Consider the following 19,220-nt stretch of genomic DNA (forward strand, 5'->3'; position numbering starts at 1 on the left):
AAATAACTACTCTCCATTTCGTAATGTAAGTCTTTCTAACATTACCTATATTTATATAGATGTAAATATAGATGTTAATAAATCTAGACGCATATATAAAGTATATATATTCATCAATCAATAAATTTAGCCAAAGTCAAAAAAATTTACAATATGAAACGGAGGTAGCGCTGACTGACTAAAACAAAGTATTTAAACATCTCCCTACCCTATATCAAATAACCTGAGAATACTTATATATACTCCAACACAATAAATTTGCAACTACGAGCAAGATGTGTTTGACTAATTTTTTAAAGTTTTTACAAATTTTTTTGTGATTGATATTTTTATTTTTACTAGATGATAAACCATAAATAGTACTTTATGCGTGACTAATTTTTTAAAGTTTTTTATAAATTTTTTAAATAAAACGAATGGTTAAAGGTTGAATACGAAAAAACAAAAATAAACTTATTATGGGAAAAAACAGTATCGTCGTTTTGACGTGACACCTGCTATGTCCAGTACTGAAGCAAACATTCAAGTTTATAATATTGTTGCACGTAGCTGTTGTACCTAACACAAAGGGCTGTTTAGTTTCAAAAATTTTTGTCAAAAACATAACATCGAATCTTTAGACACCTAAATGAAGTATTAAGACACCTAAATGAAGTATTAAATATATATGAACATTAAAACTAATTATACAGTTATGGGGAAAATGGTGAGACGAATCTTTTAAGCCTAATTAGGACGTGATTAGCCATAAGTACTACAGTAACAAAGAGATGTCCTAATGACGGATTAATTAGACTCAAAAGATTCGTCTCGCAGATTTCAGGCGAAATCTGAAATTTGTTTTATAGTTAGACTACGTTTAATACTTTTAAATGTGTGTCAAAAAATTCGATGTGATGTTTTTGCAAAAAAAAATTACAAACTAAGCAAGGCCAAAGATTTGAAGTTTGGAATTTTTATTAGTATATCGCACATACTGCTGCAGTATTTTGACTTATGCTTATTTGTATTGTTTACTAAAAATACAATAAAAATACAACTTATATATATATATGTGAAAATTAGATCCTACTACCAGGTGTGCTACTCTCTGCACGTCCATAATGAAAAAAATATTTCCATAATTAGAGCATGTTTACTGTAGCATCACATAGTCTAATCATGGATTAATTAGGCTCATTAGATTCGTCTCGCGAATTAACCCAAGATTATGAATAAGTTTAATTAATAGTCTACGCTTACTATTTATAATAAGTGTCCAAAAATTCGATGGGACAAGGGGCTAAAGTTTAGCCTCACCCCCTTAGTATATTACTCCATTGATTCATACTACCTACTACTCTGCCAGTAAATAATTAGTTGACGCCATGATCAACAAGCAAACTAAACTTAGTTTGCATCTCGGTCTTCAATTCCATCCTGCCCTGCATTCTGCACATAATATACTACTCCCTCTCTACCGGAATGTAAGACATTGAAGAGCCTTAATGGTATTTTTTTGATTGTAAGACGTTCTGGTATTGGCCTGTATATACTGAAAGTTTTCTACCCAAACTACCCTTCCTCCTATACCTATCGCTGTTCCAGATCAAAGACGCGAGAGGCGCCGCCGCTGCCGCCGCCAAGATTAAGTGCCTCTGCCGCCGCAGCATTCCTGCAAGTAAATGGAATCGAGATCGACCTCAAGAGGTGAAAAAGTTGATACCTTTGGCTCTCATCCTGGGGCTGCCGACGACCGGGGTGTCGTTGGCGGCGAGGGTCGCACACCACTGTCGCGACACCGTCACCCTCGCCAACATCCCCCGCCACGTTGGGCCTGGTGCTGCTCATCTCCCCCATCGCTCCTCTGTTTTTTCTTTCCTTTTTTGGGTGTTCATTGTTTTGTCTTCTCGGTAATCTTGGTTGGATTGGGGAGAAGGGGAGAGAGGAAGACAGTTCTTGGTAGTTCCTCATAATGGTTGTTGTTGTGTTCCATTGCAGCGAAGATCTTCGCTCTGGTGCTCTTCTCACCGCTGTAAGTCCCTTTCTGATTTCACCAATTCACTGTACTCTAAATTGGCCTTGGTTGGATTGGAGTAGTTGGCGGGCTCGATGGCATCCCAAATGCCTTGCGCCTCCATGTTAGCCTCCATCTTGATCGCCCAGGTGGAGTAGTTGGTGGAGGTGAGCACACTCCACCCTCCTTCATCGACCATGGTGCCAAGTGCTCGACGACGGACATCTTGTTGAAGCGTAGGATCTTAGGCATAAATTGGCTCTGATACCAATTGTTGACTCAAAACCAGGAGACATCGGCCCAACTACGAGTAAACCTTTGTACACCCCAAAAGCTAGCCCATGAGATAAGGGACTTCTTACCTTTTAAGTTGGTGCCACTCCTCCTAAACTTCCAATGTGCGACTATTCTCAACAATATCCCTCGTCACACATTGGTTGTCACGCCCAGAAATTCCTCACACGAATTTCTGAACTTAATTGTGTATTAAAATCTCTGTCCAGGACCCGCCAAGGTACACAAATAGACAATGTTGATTACATAACCATCGTTCTTAGAAACAACTTAAATAACACTTATTCTAACGAAAATACAGCGGAAAGGAAGGTAGACTAGCTCCAGCGGGTACGGCTCCAGTCCACAGGCAAAGTTTCAACGGTAGGCTAGCTCACTCCTGAGAGTCTCCTCCATCGGACTCAACTTCTAGCTCTGGAGGGGGATGTCACACTCGCAGTTTTATCCTAAGCCTAAAATCGTAAAAAGAAATTCGTAAATAATAATTGGCTTAATTAACTCAGGAAAAATCCCTCTAAAAGAACTTAATTTAATTAAATCGAGGTTCGCAAATCAATTAACTGGATTTAAACTCAGATTGCAGAAGTATAAAATTTGGCCAAACAAATTAAGTTAAAACTCGGCAAAAGTGAGGCTTTCCTTTTTCCCTCCTTTTTCCTTTCTTTTTCCCTTCCTTCTCAAATTGGGCCGAAGTCCAATTTTCCTCCCCTCCCTTTTCTTTTTCCTTTTTTTTCTTTTTCCTCTCCTCCTTCCCGGGCCGGCCCGGCCGAGCCGGCCCACCTCTCCCTCCAGGTCGGCCCAGCCGACCCGGCCTCCCGCTCCTCTCCCGCGCGCCCGCGCCCTTCCCTCCCCCTGGGCCGCCGCCGCCGGCCCAGCTCGCTCGCCCGCGCCCGCGAAGTCTGCCGCCACCTCCCTCCTCCCTCGCGCCACTGACAGGTGGGGCCCACCTGTCAGTGACCGTGCCCGCGCCAGCTCGCGCGCCCGCACCGGCCGAATCTGAGCCCGCGCCGCGCCGCCGCCGCAACGGCCGCCGCCGAGTCCTCGCCGCGCCCGACTCGTTCTCCACCTGCCGCCCCGCCCTAGCCGGCCTCCCCGCACTATAAATCCCCACCGTCCCCGCGCAGTCGCCCACTTTTCCCTCTCCGCCCGAAGCTCCCGCAGCCGCCGCTCCTCGCCGTCCGTCCAGCCGCGTCACCACCTCCGCCCCGCCGTCGCCGATTGGTTGCCGCCCCTGTCATCGCTGGTGAGCATCCCCAGCGCCGCGCATCCTCTCGCCACCCGGCCGCCGCCGCGCCCGACCTCCTCACCATCACCGATCGATCTCCGCCGCCATCGTCGATCGACCGCGCCTACCCGCGTCACCACCTCCGCCTCGACCTCGCCGACTCACCCGCTCGGTCGCCGCCGCCGGTGAGCGTCTCCTTCCTCCTCCCCTCTCTCTTTTCCTTCCCGACCGACCGCCACCGAGCTGCACGCCGTCGCCGGACGTGTGCGGTGCGCGTTGTCGCCGACGCCCGCCGTTGTTGTCGTCGCCTTCACGTCGCCGTCGTCAATCCGCTGCCACCCGCGCCCGTACGCGCCCGCGCTCGTCGCCCGGTCGTCGTCGCCGCGCCAGTTCGTCACCTCCACTTTGCCCGGCTGCGCCGCGTGTGCCGTCGCCTCGGTCGTGCGCCGCGCGCCGTCGCCGGTCGCCGGTCGTCGCCGTCGCGCCGTCGCCACCGTGCCGCGCGCCGTGAACATGCGCCGCCAGCTGCCGCTGTCGGCCAAGCTGCTCTCCCCGCTCCCCTGCTCTCTCTCCCTCTGACCGACGGGTCCCACCCGTCAGCCGCCGCCGCGCCCCTCCTCCCTCTCTCCTCCCGTGGGGCCCAGCTGTTAGCCTCTCCTCTCCCCCTCTCTCCCACCGACAGGTGCCCCCACCCGTCAGCGCCTCCTCTCTCCTCGCTGACGTCAGCAGCCCCATTAATTACGCAATAATTGATTTAGGACTTTTCTGTTTTGTTAAAAACCCAGAAAACTTCTAAAATTCATAAGTAATTCATCTAGTCTCCGTTTAGGTCCATTCAAATTTCATTAAATTCATAAAATTGCCAAGAATCCATTAAAAATACTTTTCTTTTGCTGTTTCAGTAGAGTTGGTGCCTGTTTTATTTATTTTTGTGCTTTGTCGCTTAGATTCGGACCCCGCCGAAGAGCCGGTTTACTTCGAGATCATCGCCGAAGTTCCCCAGGGGCTAGAGCAAGGCAAGTGGCACTCATCTTTGATCATATTGGACCCATTATTGTAAATTCTCCGCTTTGTTTATTCAAATATGCATTGTTTTAATTAAAGTATTTACTGAATTTATTTTTCGGGTAAACCATATTATTATGCCGTTGTTTATCCAACTTTATTCATTGCTAGACCAGGGATAACTTGATTAGAGTTAGGCTTAGGCTAATGCTTAGCCGTGTTTAGAATAAGTAGCTCATGGGATCACATTTAATCATGCTTAGTTCTAAATAGCGGTAATAATGATTCATCACCCGGTTCGGGTTAATGTCAACTAAAACATTGATAATAGTGTGCTGTGGGTGCACGGTTTTGAGAGTCGCACCCATGGCAATTAAGGACCGGTTCACGGGAAACCCTGGAAGTAATTAAGTGCTAACCACATGCCGAAATGGGTAAGGTGGGATTTGAAGCATGGCTCCGAACTATTTGACATACCGAGGCAAGGGTAGGCGTGATGGAGTATGGACGGGCAATCGTGGTGTAACGAAAGCCTCTGCTGCTTCCGGATCTACCAAGGCACAAGAGGGGACTGCCCGACTTGGTATAAAGGAGGGGGTGAAACCTGAAGTGCGGTGCGATTGAATAGAGAGGGTTACGTGACGGGTCCTATCACGGTCTCCTTTCCGGTATGCCATGGTGGTATGTCGGCGCACGTTCAAGTGTAGTGGAGTCGTGTCTTGTGGGTACATGTCACGCCCAGAAATTCCTCACATGAATTTCTGAACTTAATTGTGTATTAAATCCCTGTCCAGGACTAGCCAGGGTACACAAAAAGACAATGTTGATTACATAACCATCGTTCTTAGAAACAACTGAAAATTACACTTATTCTAGCGGAAATGCAGCGGAAAGAAAAACAAAGGGGTAGACTAGCTCCAGCGGGTACGGCTCCAGTCCACAGGCAACACTTCGACGGCGGAACAGCTCACTCCTGAGAGACACCTCCATCGGACTCTGCTTCTAGCTCTGGGTTGGGAAAGTTAAGCAAGGCTGAGTACAAACCACCGTACTCAACAAGTAACACGGACAAGGGGGAAACAAATGATACAACGGAATTTACAAGGACAGGCTAGGGTTAGTTGCGACAAAGCAGCAATTTAAATAAATAACAGAGATTGAAAGAATACAGGTAATTTAAATACAGTAAAGCATAAATAAATAAACAATTGTAAAGTACCACAACACTGTCCAACGTTACACCACGTTGCAACAGGCCCAACCACTACTCAACGTTACACCACGTTGCAGTAGTCCCAAGTGATAACAGATTTTACTCAAGTTATTAGGGTTCACTAATCACAGTGAAGCTGGGAGTTCGCCCGTAACCGTGGGCACGGCTATTCGAATAGTTTATACTCTGATCAGAGGTGTACTACTGTACCCACAAGACACGACTCCACTACACTTGAACGTGCGCCGACATACCACCACGGCATACCGGAAAGGAGACCGTGATAGAACCCGTTACACAACCCTCCCTATTTAATCGTACCACACTTCAGGTTTCACCCCCTCGTTTACACCAAGTCGGGCAGTCCCCTCTTGTGCCTTGGTAGATCCAGAAGCAGGAGAAGCTTTCGTTACACCACGATTGCCCGTCCATACTCCATCACGCCTACCCTTGCCTGGGTACGTCAAATAGTTTGAAGTCATGCTCCAAATCCCACCTTACCCATTTCGGCATGTGGTTAGCACTTAATTACTTCCAGGGTTTCCCGTGAACCGGTCCTTAATCGCCATGGGTGCGACTCTCAAAACCATGCACCCATAGCCCACCATTATCAATATTTTAGTTGACATTAACCTGAACCGGGTAGTGAATCATTATCTCGGCTATTCAGAACTAAGCATAATTATGTGTGATCCCATGAGCTATTTGTTCTAAGCATGGCTAAGCATTAACCTAGGCCTGACTCTAATCAAGTTACCCCTGGTCCAGCAACGAACAAAGTTGGATAAACAACGGCATACTAATAAGGTTTACCCGAAAATAACATAAAGTAAGTACTTTAATTAAAACGATGCATATTTGAAGTAATAAAGCGGGGAATTTGCAATAATGGGTTCAATATGTTCAAGGATGAGTGTTACTTGCCTTGCTCTGGCCCCTGGGGAACTTCGGCGACGATCTCGAAGTAAACCGGCTCTTCGGCGGGGTCCGAATCTAAGCGACAAAGCACAAAAATAAATAAAACAGGCACAAACTCTACTGAAACAGCAAAAGAAACTATTTTTAATGGATTCTTGATAATTTTATGAATTTAATGAAATTTGAATGGACCTAAACGGAGACTAGATGAATTACTTATGAATTTTAGAAGTTTTCTGGGTTTTTTAACTAAACAGAAAAGTCCTAAATCAATTATTGCGCAATTAATGGGGCTGCTGACGTCAGCGAGGAGAGAGGAAGCTGACGGTTGACAGGTGGGGACCACCTGTCAGTGAGAGAGAGAGGGAATGGGCGGCTGACACGCGGGCCCGGGGAGGAGAGAGAGGAGGCGGGCGCGGGGAGCGACTGACGAGTGGGACCCACTCGTCAGCGAGAGAGGACAGAGAGAAGGGGACCGAACGCGCGGCTCGGCGGACGGCGGCGACCGGCGGGAGCGGCGGGCGACGCGGCGGCGGCGGCGCACGGCGACGGCGACGGCGCGACGGCGACGACCGGCGAGCGGCGACGGCGCGACGGCGACGACGGCCGGGGCGGCGACGCACGGGCGCAACCCGGCAGAACAGCGGCGACGGCGACTGGCGAGCGGCGGCAGCGCGGCACGCGCGGGCGCAAGAGACGGCGGCCAGACGTCGGCGACGCGGAGGCGACGACGACCACGGTGGCCGACGGGAGCGGCGGGCTTCAGCCTCGTCCGGCAACGGCACGCGACTCGGCGGCAATCGGCCGGAAAGGGGGAGAAAGAGGGGAGGAGGGTGCGGAGGCTCACCGGCGGCGGCGAGGGCGCGGACGGGTCGGCGAGACCGAGGCGAAGGTGGCGTCGCGGGTAGGAGCGGGAGATCGGCGGCAGCGACGGAGATCGAGTGGCGGCGGCGAGACGACGAGGCGCTGCGGCGACCGGGCGGAGAGGGAGCGCGTGGCGCTGGGGATGTCCACCGGCGACGACGGGGGCGGCAATCCGACGGCGACGGCGGCGCGGAGATGGTGACGCAGCGGGACGGCGACGACCAGCGGCTAGCGGCGAGATTGCGCGGCGGCGGCGGACGGCGGCAGCGAGGCGGCGACTTGAGCGACGACGGAAAGCGAGCGACGGCGCGCGGCGGCTCGGGATTTATAGGGTGGCGGCACCGGCTAGGGCGGGCGGACGTTGGAGACCGAGTCGGCGACGGCGCGGTCTCGGCGGCGGCGGTTGCGGCGGCGGCGGTTGCGGCGCGGCGGCGGAGTTCGGCTCGGACGCGGCGCGGCGCGGGCGCGGAACAGTCACTGACAGGTGGGCCCCACCTGTCAGTGGCGCGGGAGAGAGGAAGGAGGCGACGCGGACTCGCGGCGCGGGCGAGCGGCTAGCTGGGCCGAGCGGCGGCCCAGGCGGGGCGCGCTGGCGGGCGGAGGGAGGCCGGTCGGCTGGGCCGGCCGAGGAGGAGGATGGGCCGGCTCGGCTGGGCCGGCCCGGGAAGGAAAAGAAAAAGAAAAAGAAAAAGGAAAAAGAGAGGGGAGGAAAATTGGACTTCGGCCCAATTTGAGAAGGAAGGGAAAAAGAGAGGAAAAAGGAGGGAAAAAGGAAAACCCCACTTTTGCCGAGTTTTAAATTAATTTGTTTGGCCAAATTTTATACTTCTGCAATTTGAATTTAAATCCTGTTAGTCGATTTGCGAGCCTCGATTTAAGTGAATTAATTCCTTTTAGAGGGATTTTTCCTGAGTTAATTAAGCCAATTGTTATTTACGGATTTCTTTTTACGATTTAGGCTTAGTACACCTCTGATCAAAGTATAATCTATTCGAATAGCCGTGCCCACGGTCACGGGCGAACTCCCAGCTTCACTGTGATTAGTGAACCTTTAATAACTTGAGTAAACTGGTTTTCACTCGGGACTGCTGCAACGTGGTGTAACGTTGAGTAGTGGATGGGCCTGTTGCAACGTGGTGTAACGTTGGACATTGTTGTGGTACTTTACAACTGTTATTTACTTATCCTTTACTGTATTCAATTATCTTTATTCATTTTAATCTTTGTTATTTGTTCAACCGCTGCTTTATTGCAATTAACCCTAGCCTGCCCTTGATAATCCCTGTGCATCATTTATTACCTTCTTTTCCGTGTTACTTGTTGAGTACGGTGGTTTGTACTCAGCCTTGCTTAACTTCCCCCTTTAGAGTTAGAAGTTGAGACTGGTGGAGAAGACTCTCAGGAGTGAGCTGGTCTACCGTCGAAGCTTTGCCTGTGGACTGGAGCCGTACCCGCTGGAGCTAGTCTACCTTTCGTTCCGCTGCATTTTCATTAGATTAAGTGTTATTTTCAGTTGTTTCTAAGAACGATGGTTATGTAATCAACATTGTCTTTTTGTGTACCCTGGCTGGTCCTGGACAGGGATTTAATACACAATTAAGTTTAGAAATTCGTGTGAGGAATTTCTGGGCGTGACAAGTTGGTATCAGAGCCTCCTTTGACCGTAGGATCAGCCCAATGGAAACCCTAAGAGCCCTCTGCTTTTCATGTTTGTGCATCGTTTGCGAAAGTTAGAGTGCTTTAAAAATGGGTTAGTGCTTTTCAAAAGCGTGAGTCATTTAGAAAAGACAAAACCCCTTTGGTTGAAAGGCGTGAGTAAATCGATTTACGGGTAAAACTTTATTTACTTTGTTTCTTTTATGATTTATTTATCTTGAAATAAAATTTTGCATCTATTGATTCCAAATCCTTGTGTTCTTTAGATGGCTGACCACCCCTTGTATCATCGTGGGCTTGGAATGGCTGGATTTGTGGCAGAGTTGGCAAAAGTCTCATTCACGGCAGGATACCCCTATGAGCCAGAGTACACCACGATCCACCCTCTTGAAGACGAGTTTCCCCACCGGGTCAGGTTGGAGCTACATGGAATCCCCGGTTACCTCCCTAACTTGGAAGTAGAAGGAGCCGGAGGTATCGTCACTTGACGCTACGGCAAGGAGCGTTTTCTTCTTTTTTTCTCAGGGCACTCATATGCAAAGTGTCCAAGTTCTTGACAGTAGTAGCACATCGACTTGGACCTGTCCGGCTTCTTGGAACGGCTTCGGTCCGCGCTCGTGGTGCCGGACGACAGAAGTAGATGTTCGTCGTTCTTGTCGTCACGCTTGCGTATCCTTTCTTCATATGCTTTGAGGCGGCCAATCGCCTCATCAAATGGCATGATGTCCAAGTCAGAAAATTGCTCGATTGCAGCAATTACCTGCAAAAACTTGTCAGGAACTGAATCAAGTAGCTTCTTGACTTGTTCATCATCCTCCATGGTTACACCGAGATCACTCAACTTATTCGCGAGAGCACTAATTTTACCCGCGAACTCGTCAATTGACTCGGTATCCTTCACATGCAATGCCTTGAATTCACTTTTCAAGGTTTGCACCCGTGCCTTCTTTACTCGATCAACACCAAAAAATCTTGTCTTCAGGCTCTCCCAATCCTCTTTCGTCGTCTTCTTCTTGGCGATCTACAGCAACACATCTTTGGGGACAGCCCCAAAAAGACATGCCAACGCCGTCTTGTCCTTTCTTTTCCACAACCTCATTGGCCGTGGGCTCGATGGCATCCCAAATGCCTTGTGCCTCCATGTTAGCCTCCATCTTGATTGCCTAGGTGGAGTAGTTGGTGGAGGTGAGCATCGGATATGGGAGTGCCACTCCACCCTCCTTTATCGACCGTGATGCTTATTGTTGAAGCGTAGGATCTTGGGCATAAATTGGCTATGATACCAATTGTTGGCCCAAAACCAGGAGACACTGGCCTAACTGGGACTCCGACCCCTAAAAGCTAGCCCATGAGGTGAGGGACTCCGACCCCTTTTAAGTTGGTGCCACTCCCCCTAAACTTTCAATATGGGACTATTCCTAACAATCTCCCCCATCACACATTGGTGCCCCTTAGCCCTGACCTGCTCCACACATGAGCACATATGGGCCTCACACCCGTAGTCCACTGACCGGCCCAACACATAGGCACATACGGGCCTCAACACCCACGGTCCACTGCGCTTTGGGCTTACACCACATAAGTGTGCACGCACACTAGTCCACTGACCGGCCCAACACATAGGCACATACGGGCCTCACACCCATGATCCACTGCGCTTCGGGCTTACACCACACAAGTGTGCACGCACACTAGAGAGATTGCGGGCCCAGCTCTGATACCACTTGTAGGCCCAAAACCAGGAGACACCGGCCCAACCGGGAGGAAGCCTTTCTACACCCTAAAAGCTAGTCTATGAGGTGAGGGACTCCTCCCCTTTTAAGTTGGTGCCACTCCCCCTAAACTTCTAATGTGGGACTATTCCCAACAGTTCTTCCCTAAACTTCTAATGTGGGACTATTCCCAACAGTTCTTCGTAATTTCTCGGTAATCTTGGTTGGATTGGAGTAGTTTTTAGCCCTTGCACCCAAATTGGCCTCAGTAACGGACAATAGATTGACACTCGATTGAATCAATACCTACAATTGAATATGCATGCTGATCTCCACTCAGATTACTGCATCTCTTTTTCCAGATATTAACTAAAATTGAATATGGTAAGATTCTGAATTTTGTTAGGAACTGGATGTACTTGTATCTGCATTAGTGGAGTACCAACCAATATTATTCTAACTGTACCATTGTAAGAGTCTGAATTGGTTTTTAACCATCAAGCCTTCATTGGGTGGAGATTTATTGTTCAGTTCATTTGGCATGTTATAAATTCAGAGCATGTAGGGCAAGGTTGCCCTACAATATTTATAATGCTCACTGTGATAATGGCAGTAAGTTCCATTTTGCACCTAATTGATTAGCTAGACAATTGGTCCATTGATTGGGCACTGATTTTGAAAATCCCAATTCATTTGATCAAAGACTATGCATGCAGTATATCTTGGTCAATAAAAAAAGAGTACATCAGCAATTCTGCAGTTTAGTGCTCCACTAACATCCAAAAACATTTTCCAGAATATGCTTTACAAGTACTAACACACGAAGTACTCACTCACATCAGGACATTTGTATCTCTTACATCAAGTAAATGACGTGTACTTTCATCTAAGCTAAAACATGAATAGTTGTACCCGGATTTCTTTACTCCCTTATATCAGGTTTTTTATGTACTCCATTGCCCCTTTACTCTGTTGTTTGTACTCCAATTGTTGTAGTTCCATGTATCCTAAGCTAAACACTCAGTTAGAACCACAACCATTACACCTAATCACTCAACCAGCTGTAGATTGGCTACCACCCTCTCATAAACAGAAGCACTACATGCCAAACTAGAAGGCAGCCTTGCTTCTCTTTCCAATCCGTCCTTGTTCATAGTGGAATTTTGTATCTATTTCCTCCTTGAATCTTCATTACCTCATTCATGCACGTTTGCAGTGTTAGGAATACTCTATTAATCTTTGAAACCTCATAGCCTTCGAATTCTTCATGCACAGCTTGAATTATATCTCCGAGTGATGTAGGGCTTATGCAGTTGGTTAATGATTGTATGGAGTTGAAGAAGCCTAAATTCAGCACGTTCATATCTGGTGAGTTAGCCGGCTGTTGCATCAGCTGGATATTTAGACCAGTTGCTGCCACAACTTGAAGGAAAAGCGGGTCATTTGGAGGGACATGCGTTCTTGCATTATCCTGTTGAATGAAGATGGTCTTGCCAACATCCTCTTGTGGCCAGGAAGATTTTATAGCTGGGATTACTTTGTCAACCAAGAATTCTGTCATCACATCTTGTCACTATTATAGGTTTTGTCTCTAGCGTCCCTCTAGGTCTATTTCGGCTCCTCCTTGCTGCGGCAACCTGAAATTAATATGACCATAAATATGAGTAGTTCAAATCAGAAATCAGAGGCAGTGGAGATAAATCTGAACTCAAACTCAACTCCTTCACGCATGGCCACATTCCAATCTTTCCTGAAAATGTCGCATTCCCTTGAACATCAAATCTTGGTCTAGCTACAGCTGCCAAGAACATAATTTTGCCAATGTTACTCTTGTTCTGGGCAGTGCACAAAGGTTCTTCTTCCTCGGGCAGCAAGTAGTATGTCTTGGTCTTTTTGGTCATATCAAACCACTTCTCATCAATATGGATGATATTTTGCATGTCAATGAATTTCCTTTCAGAATCTCCTAGAGTTGTAAGGTCGAACATCGATAAGCAGAACTGCAACCTCTGTCTCTTGTTCTCCTGTTAAATGTGGTTTGAGCGTATTGGAGTGACGCCTTATGTAACCTAATTTAACTCTTTTGTGTACAGTTGCAACACTTACATTCAAGATCTTTGCAAGTGACCTTAAACTGCACCTTCTGTTTCGTGGAGCTGTAGTATGTAAGGAGTAGTCAATTTCGATTATTTTGACGCCACATCGACCTTTTCTTTTGTTAGAAACATCTACATCTTGCCCAAGTCCAATCTGCTGCCTTGCCTGCTTCCAAATCCGTTGAATAACTCTAATATCTGCATGGAATAAGTCTGCAATCTCTTTTGTTGAACTCCTCTTAAATGTCCTAGCTTTATACCGTGCTTCTAGTGTAATGTAAACAACATATCTCTCATGATCTGTTAACCATTTCCTTGCCCTTCTCTCTGGCTGTTGATGACCTACAATGACAACAATGAGACATGACCATCACTCCTTGTGCAGTTAAATGAGCAAAAAAAATCATCATGCAGATTTTTTTCATTTGCAGAAAGCAGGAGTTTGTAATTGGAGGGCTTCAGCTCATGGAATTCAGAAATTGTGCTACTGACTGCATGTGCTACTATAACTCGAGGGATTCAGCTCATTGGGAGTAGCAGGAATGAATGGATCATGATCGATGCAATTTTTTTTGTTCTGTAATGGGAGTATGTGTGAATGAAAGAAGTCATGACTTGTGCACCATGACTTTTGTTACTGTCCCTGCCTAATTTTTTGTCAGCTACTCTTGCCATTCTATCAACAGATCAAAAGATTCATGTATCCATCCAAGCACCTTTTATCTATAAAGGAAATCTGGAACATTATGCATCTAAATTTAGAGCAACATGTCAATTTCAGCTATGATTTCAAAACAATGAACCGTGAACAGATTTACGGTAGACATTTCAGAAGCAATGAAAATGGGTGATGAGAAAATTCTCATCACCTTCAACATCATCAGGAGCAACGTGAACTCCACCATCAACAACTATGGCTTCGCCTCCTACATCTTCATCTTGAGTGACATGGACTCCACCTTGCTCACCAGCTACAGCTTCATCTCCAAGTCCATCGTCATCGTCAGGAGGAGCATTGAGGTCGAACGGTCGTATCACCATGGCTGTGGCGGCGAAAGCATGTGTCCGAGTCAAGCGAACTCCGGCGGCGGCGGCTTGGAGCCGGTGTACTTGAAGTGCATGTCCCGAGCAACTCCGACGGCGGTAAAAGCACCTCCGGCAATGGCGAGCAGCAGCTTCAGCAGTACAGGTCTCGAGTGCGTGACGCCGAGTAGGTCCGACGGTGGCGAGCAATAGCTTTGGCGGAGGTGGCGAGCAGAGGGCCAGCGGTGCTCAGGCCTGCGCGGCCGACGGCGACAAGAAGAGGGGCGGCTGCGGCGAGCAGAGGGATGGCAGTGCTCAGGTCTGCGAGGCCGACGGCGGCCAGCAGAGGGGCGGCGGTGCTCGGGCTGCGCGTCGATGACGGCGAGCAGAGGGGCAGCGGTGCTCGGGCCTGCGCGGCCAACGACAGAGGGGCATAAATGGAAATTTGCAAGCTCTCTTAATTTGAATTTCAAATGCCCCGACGTCTTACATTCCGTTACAGAGAGAGTATCATAGAATATGAGAAATTGGTTTTTCACTGCTACTTCTTACAACCAGAAGAAGCAGCAGGCGGACGGCTTTGATGGGAAAAAGAGGGAGGCCAGCCTCGTGGAAGGATTAGAGAGTCCTAACAAACCTATGAATCTGATCTTGAAAAAAGAAATGGATAAAGAAAAAAAAGAAATAAATAGAAATAAGCCCTATACGTATTAGGAATTTGTACGGGAGAATGGAAGGAGGGAGGTGCGGCCGTGGGGAGATGAGGGCAAGGGGGTGGCACACATAGGGGAGAGAAAGCGGTTGGTTGGTTGGCCTGGGCTAGGCCGGAGGCCCACAAACTTCGCTTTCGGTCACGGAGGGAAAACCCTATGGCTAACAAGAAAAAACAAAAGAACGGGTCGCCGACTTTCATTAACCTTTGGACGAATTTTATTTATCGAAACTTTACTCCGTTTTGTTCGAAATTTCAATTGTACATCTAGTTAAATAATTTTGTCACGATGAACACGAAAAAACAATATATTCATGGCTTTTGGGTCAACTTAATTAAATAATTTCTTTTACTTAATTAACTATTGACTAAACAACACGATTTCGTTTATTTCCGTAATTTTGATTTCTGGGCTTAGGAAAAACTCCGGATGTTACATTAATGAGTCGTTAATTAACAGTTTGAAGTCGTTGTTTGGTATGCGTAAATTGACTGTTCGTTTAGCCGTTTAGCAGATCATTAAATCCCATTTTAGCAAGTTGTTAACCCCGTTGTTAATCATGTCATGTTTCTGCCGTGAGTTTTACGACTCATGTTTCGGTTCAATTTCATTGTGCAAATCTACGATTCGTGCACGTTTCAAGGAGCAGGTGTTCTGCAGCAATACGAAGCAATTCACTTCATGGCAAGAGAAACTGCAGAGGAATTTAGCTTGTGGCCAACACTACATCCATGGCATAGGAGACTTGCTTGATGATGAGTAGATGTTCAAAAAGTTTCTACGTGCTGTTCCCAAAAAGTATAAGCAGGTGGCAGTCTCAATTGTACAACTCCTTGATCCGAAGACGATGCCAATCAAGGGAGTCTATCGATTGCCGAGTAGGACAACAACATAGAGGACGATGATGATGCGCTGTGTGGAAATCGTATCTATATATCTCACTAGGGGGAGTGGTTGGCCCACATGGAACTAAAGAATAATGATGGGTCCTTGAGCGAGTTGAAGGGGGGCGTGGTGACTATGGCCATGACAATATTAATGGCGGTAGTGGATCATCGTCAAGCAAATTATGGGATATGTCTAAGGTAAAGTGCTTCAATTGTTATAAACCTGGCACTATGCTGGGGAATGTTGCAACCCTCGCTGTGAGCGGTGGGAGGAGGCAAACCTGTTGCAGCAGATGGTGTTCCACAACGAGGAATGCACGATCCAGAAGGAGATGCCTGGTGACGTTTGGTAGTTTGATACTGGTGCCAGTAACCACATGATCAAGAACCGATAGATGTTCATGCAGTTCGTTGAGAAGGTGACCCAGACTATCCACTTCGATGAAAACTCCATGGTCGGGATATAAGGCATGGGTGTCATCATGATCAATTGTAAAAATGATGAGCACCGTGCCCAGATGGAGGTCTACTACATCCCTCTGCTAGGCAGCAACAATACAACCTTGGTAGCACGAGGAAGTAGGATTGAGAGGTGTCCTTAACAACAACACGCTAGCACTATTTGACATGGAGCACTGGTTGTTTGCGTGGCTGCGGCGTAGGAACATAATGTATACCCTGTCCCTGAAATTGGTCAGCCCTGTATGCCTACCGATGAAGGCGGATGATGAAGCATGGTGGTGGCATGAATGTTTTGGACATCTACAAGCAACCCGTTACAAGCACTTCTAGCAAAAGTGTTGGACGAAGGGATCCTACTAACTCACTTCCTCCTCTAATTTCTTGCTCTACGTAGATGATGCATCGTTGTCCTTAATCCCATTTCTAGGGAGCTGCAGGTAGTACTAGCTATGCTATAGGGGTTTGTCATGCAATAGGCATGAAGACAAACCTTCTAAAATCTGAGCTCTATGCCATGCAGTGCCTGAATATCCAAGAGCTCCTGCATCACTTCCCCGCCTAGCTGAAGAACTTCCTTGCTCCTACCTAGGCCTGGCACTTCATTGCAGGAAGCTAAGGAAAATGGAGGCACAACCAGTCATTGACAAATTGGCTGCCAGGTTACCACGCTGGAAACTAAATCTGTTAACAAAATCTAGCAGGGCAGTCCTTGTGGCTTCGACACTATCCTCCATTCCCATGTACTATCTAACAGTTTCCCCATCAAGCAATGGGCGATTAAGAAGCTGAACAAAATCAAAAGAGGTTTTTCCTGGGCTGGCTCGAAACAGGCACACGGTGGGCACTGTCTACTCACTTGGGTAGGGGTTTAGCAACCAAAGAAACAGGGGGGGTCTTGGCCTCCCGGACTTTGAGTTTTGTTTGAGGGTCCTTAGACTCCACTGGCTCTAGATTGAATGGAGAGGTTGCTCCAAGCCATGTGTAGGCACCCATGTTCCCTATGACAACACCGATCGAAAACTGTTCAGAGTAGATACCTTAATCACAATAGGAAATGGTAAAATCTATAGCTTTTGGCATGACAGGTGGCTCAATGGTCTCTCCCCTAAGGTACTAGCTCCAGAGCTTTACGGCCTAGCCAGAAGGAAGCAGAGCACGGTCTTGTAGGAAATGACCCATAACAAGTGGCTAAGGGGATGGCAAGAATAAGCACCCCTCAACAGGCACATGAATGTTTCACCCTTTGGTGAACGCTCCAGGAAGTTAAACTAAACGCAAATGTCGAGGATGACATCATATGGAATTGCTCCCCGAATGGGATCTACTCTATAAGATCGTCCTATAACATGCAGTTCTCCTCTACCATTCTAGACACACGCTTCATATTCATTTTGAAAGCAAAAGATGAAGGAAAATGTAAATTCTGAAATCCCAGATGGAGAGCCTAGAGGGGGGGTGAATAGGCTTCCTGAAACTTTCTTCAAAATGCAGTGGTTAGTAGGGTCGGACCATCCGGTCAGCGCTCTTGGGTTGGGCCGAGAGCTCTGGCCTGACCGTCCTGATATGAACACCGGACTATCCGGTAAAGAAAAAGAGGGACTTTGAAAGTCCCCTTTTTCAGTGAAATTCCAAGGAACGTGGGGGGTGCTCGTGTGCAGAAGATAAAGACGGAAAGATCACAGGAACATAGAGAAAACGAGAAACACAAGAATAGTAGAGACAAGCAATTTTCTCCCGAAGTTCGGATCTTTCGGTCCTACTCTCCGTTGAGGCGCTCCTGCAAGCGGGATCTCTCTCGATCCTTTCCCTCACTTGGCTTCCTCCCACAAGGCCAACACAGGTCTCCGAGTTCACACCCTTGAGCTAGCAAGCCCTTGATCGACCATCAAGGTCAAGGTCAAGCCGCTTAGCTCAGCTCAAGGTTGCAAGCCGCTCTACCCTGCAGCCCTCTATAAAAAAGCACATGAATCTACTATCAAACTTACCTATTTCCTTACGGAGGTTAGGCACGGACCTTCACAACTTCTTCTCGGATGATCCATAAGACTTGGAGGCTCACATGCGACGTCTATCCGTCTAGGAGATCACTCTCCAAGAGTAATAGGTACCTTGCCACCACATGCATCCATCTTCACCCAAGAACAACACTAGATCACTCACTAATCTAGAATTACAACCCTAGCATTCATGCCTTAATCTCTCTAGAAAGTGCTTAGATTAGTGGGGGAGACTTAGGAGGTGTTAGGTTAGCCCTAGGAACCCTATGGTTTGAACTGACAGTCTCACCAACAGCTAGAATCCCGAGATTCAATTTATAGTGTTGTCACACGTCATGTAGACGTTGGAAAAAATGTCATGGGCTAGCCCGTCCGACCAACACTTAAGAAGAAACTATGAGCAGAGGCCGGACTGTCTGGCTCTTTGACCGGACTGTCAAATCCTACTTTTCTAGAATTTTTTTTCTAAACCTAAGGTTCTAATCCACTCGGCTCACTCATGGATGCATGTAGCGACTCAGTGACCCCTCTTAAGCCTTACAACTCGAGAATGAAAATAAAATTCGTCTTCGGCCACTTCGACTCCATAGAAATTCGCTTTTGGATCATATTCACTTAATCAATCTTGTGCAATCCATACATGAACCGATTTCTCTTCTTCTCTGCATTCACAAGTCATTAGCGCACACATGCTTGACTAGCATTTTCATTAATCATCCAAAACTCGCTTTAGAGGCTAGATGCTCTTTCAAGTTCTTCAACTAGGTCCTAGCCTACAAGAAAATCCTAACAGCTAACAAGCTATAGCTTAGAGGGTGACCAAACGGTGTCATCTGTCCAATGTGTGGAAATCAAACCGAGTCAACAACACACCTCTCCTTGGAGTGCATTGTTAGGCAGGTGCGGGCCACAATTTTCTCCAGGCTAAGCCTCGCCCTTCCGGACACATGGCTCTTCCAAGAGGATTATCTACAATGGTGGAAGAGCTGTGGAAGTCAGGTCATCAAACCACAAAGAAGCTTTTTTGATAGACTTCTAGTGTACACAGCTTAGTCTATCTAGATCAGTTGTAATGATCGAATTTTCAACACTGACTACTCATGCAGTCCATCAGAGGTCACCAATCTATCTTTTAACCTAGCTAGTAGGGAAAGACCGG

The 19,220-nt window shown here is 47.4% G+C and overlaps 1 protein-coding gene across 1 annotated transcript; it reads left to right on the plus strand.

Annotated features, from left to right (window-relative positions):
• The first annotated feature begins 1,367 nt into the window (after positions 1–1,367).
• Positions 1,368–13,723, plus strand: LOC107304716. Its single transcript, XM_015840087.1, has 4 exons — positions 1,368–1,466; positions 1,588–1,819; positions 1,981–2,014; positions 13,411–13,723. The coding sequence occupies exons 1-4, from the start codon at positions 1,368–1,370 to the stop codon at positions 13,514–13,516; spliced, it is 471 nt and encodes a 156-aa protein (XP_015695573.1). The 3' UTR covers positions 13,517–13,723.
• The last annotated feature ends 5,497 nt before the right edge of the window (positions 13,724–19,220 follow it).

Source organism: Oryza brachyantha, chromosome 8 (assembly GCF_000231095.2).
Source record: "Oryza brachyantha chromosome 8, ObraRS2, whole genome shotgun sequence".
In the NCBI taxonomy this organism is placed as follows: domain Eukaryota; kingdom Viridiplantae; phylum Streptophyta; class Magnoliopsida; order Poales; family Poaceae; genus Oryza; species Oryza brachyantha.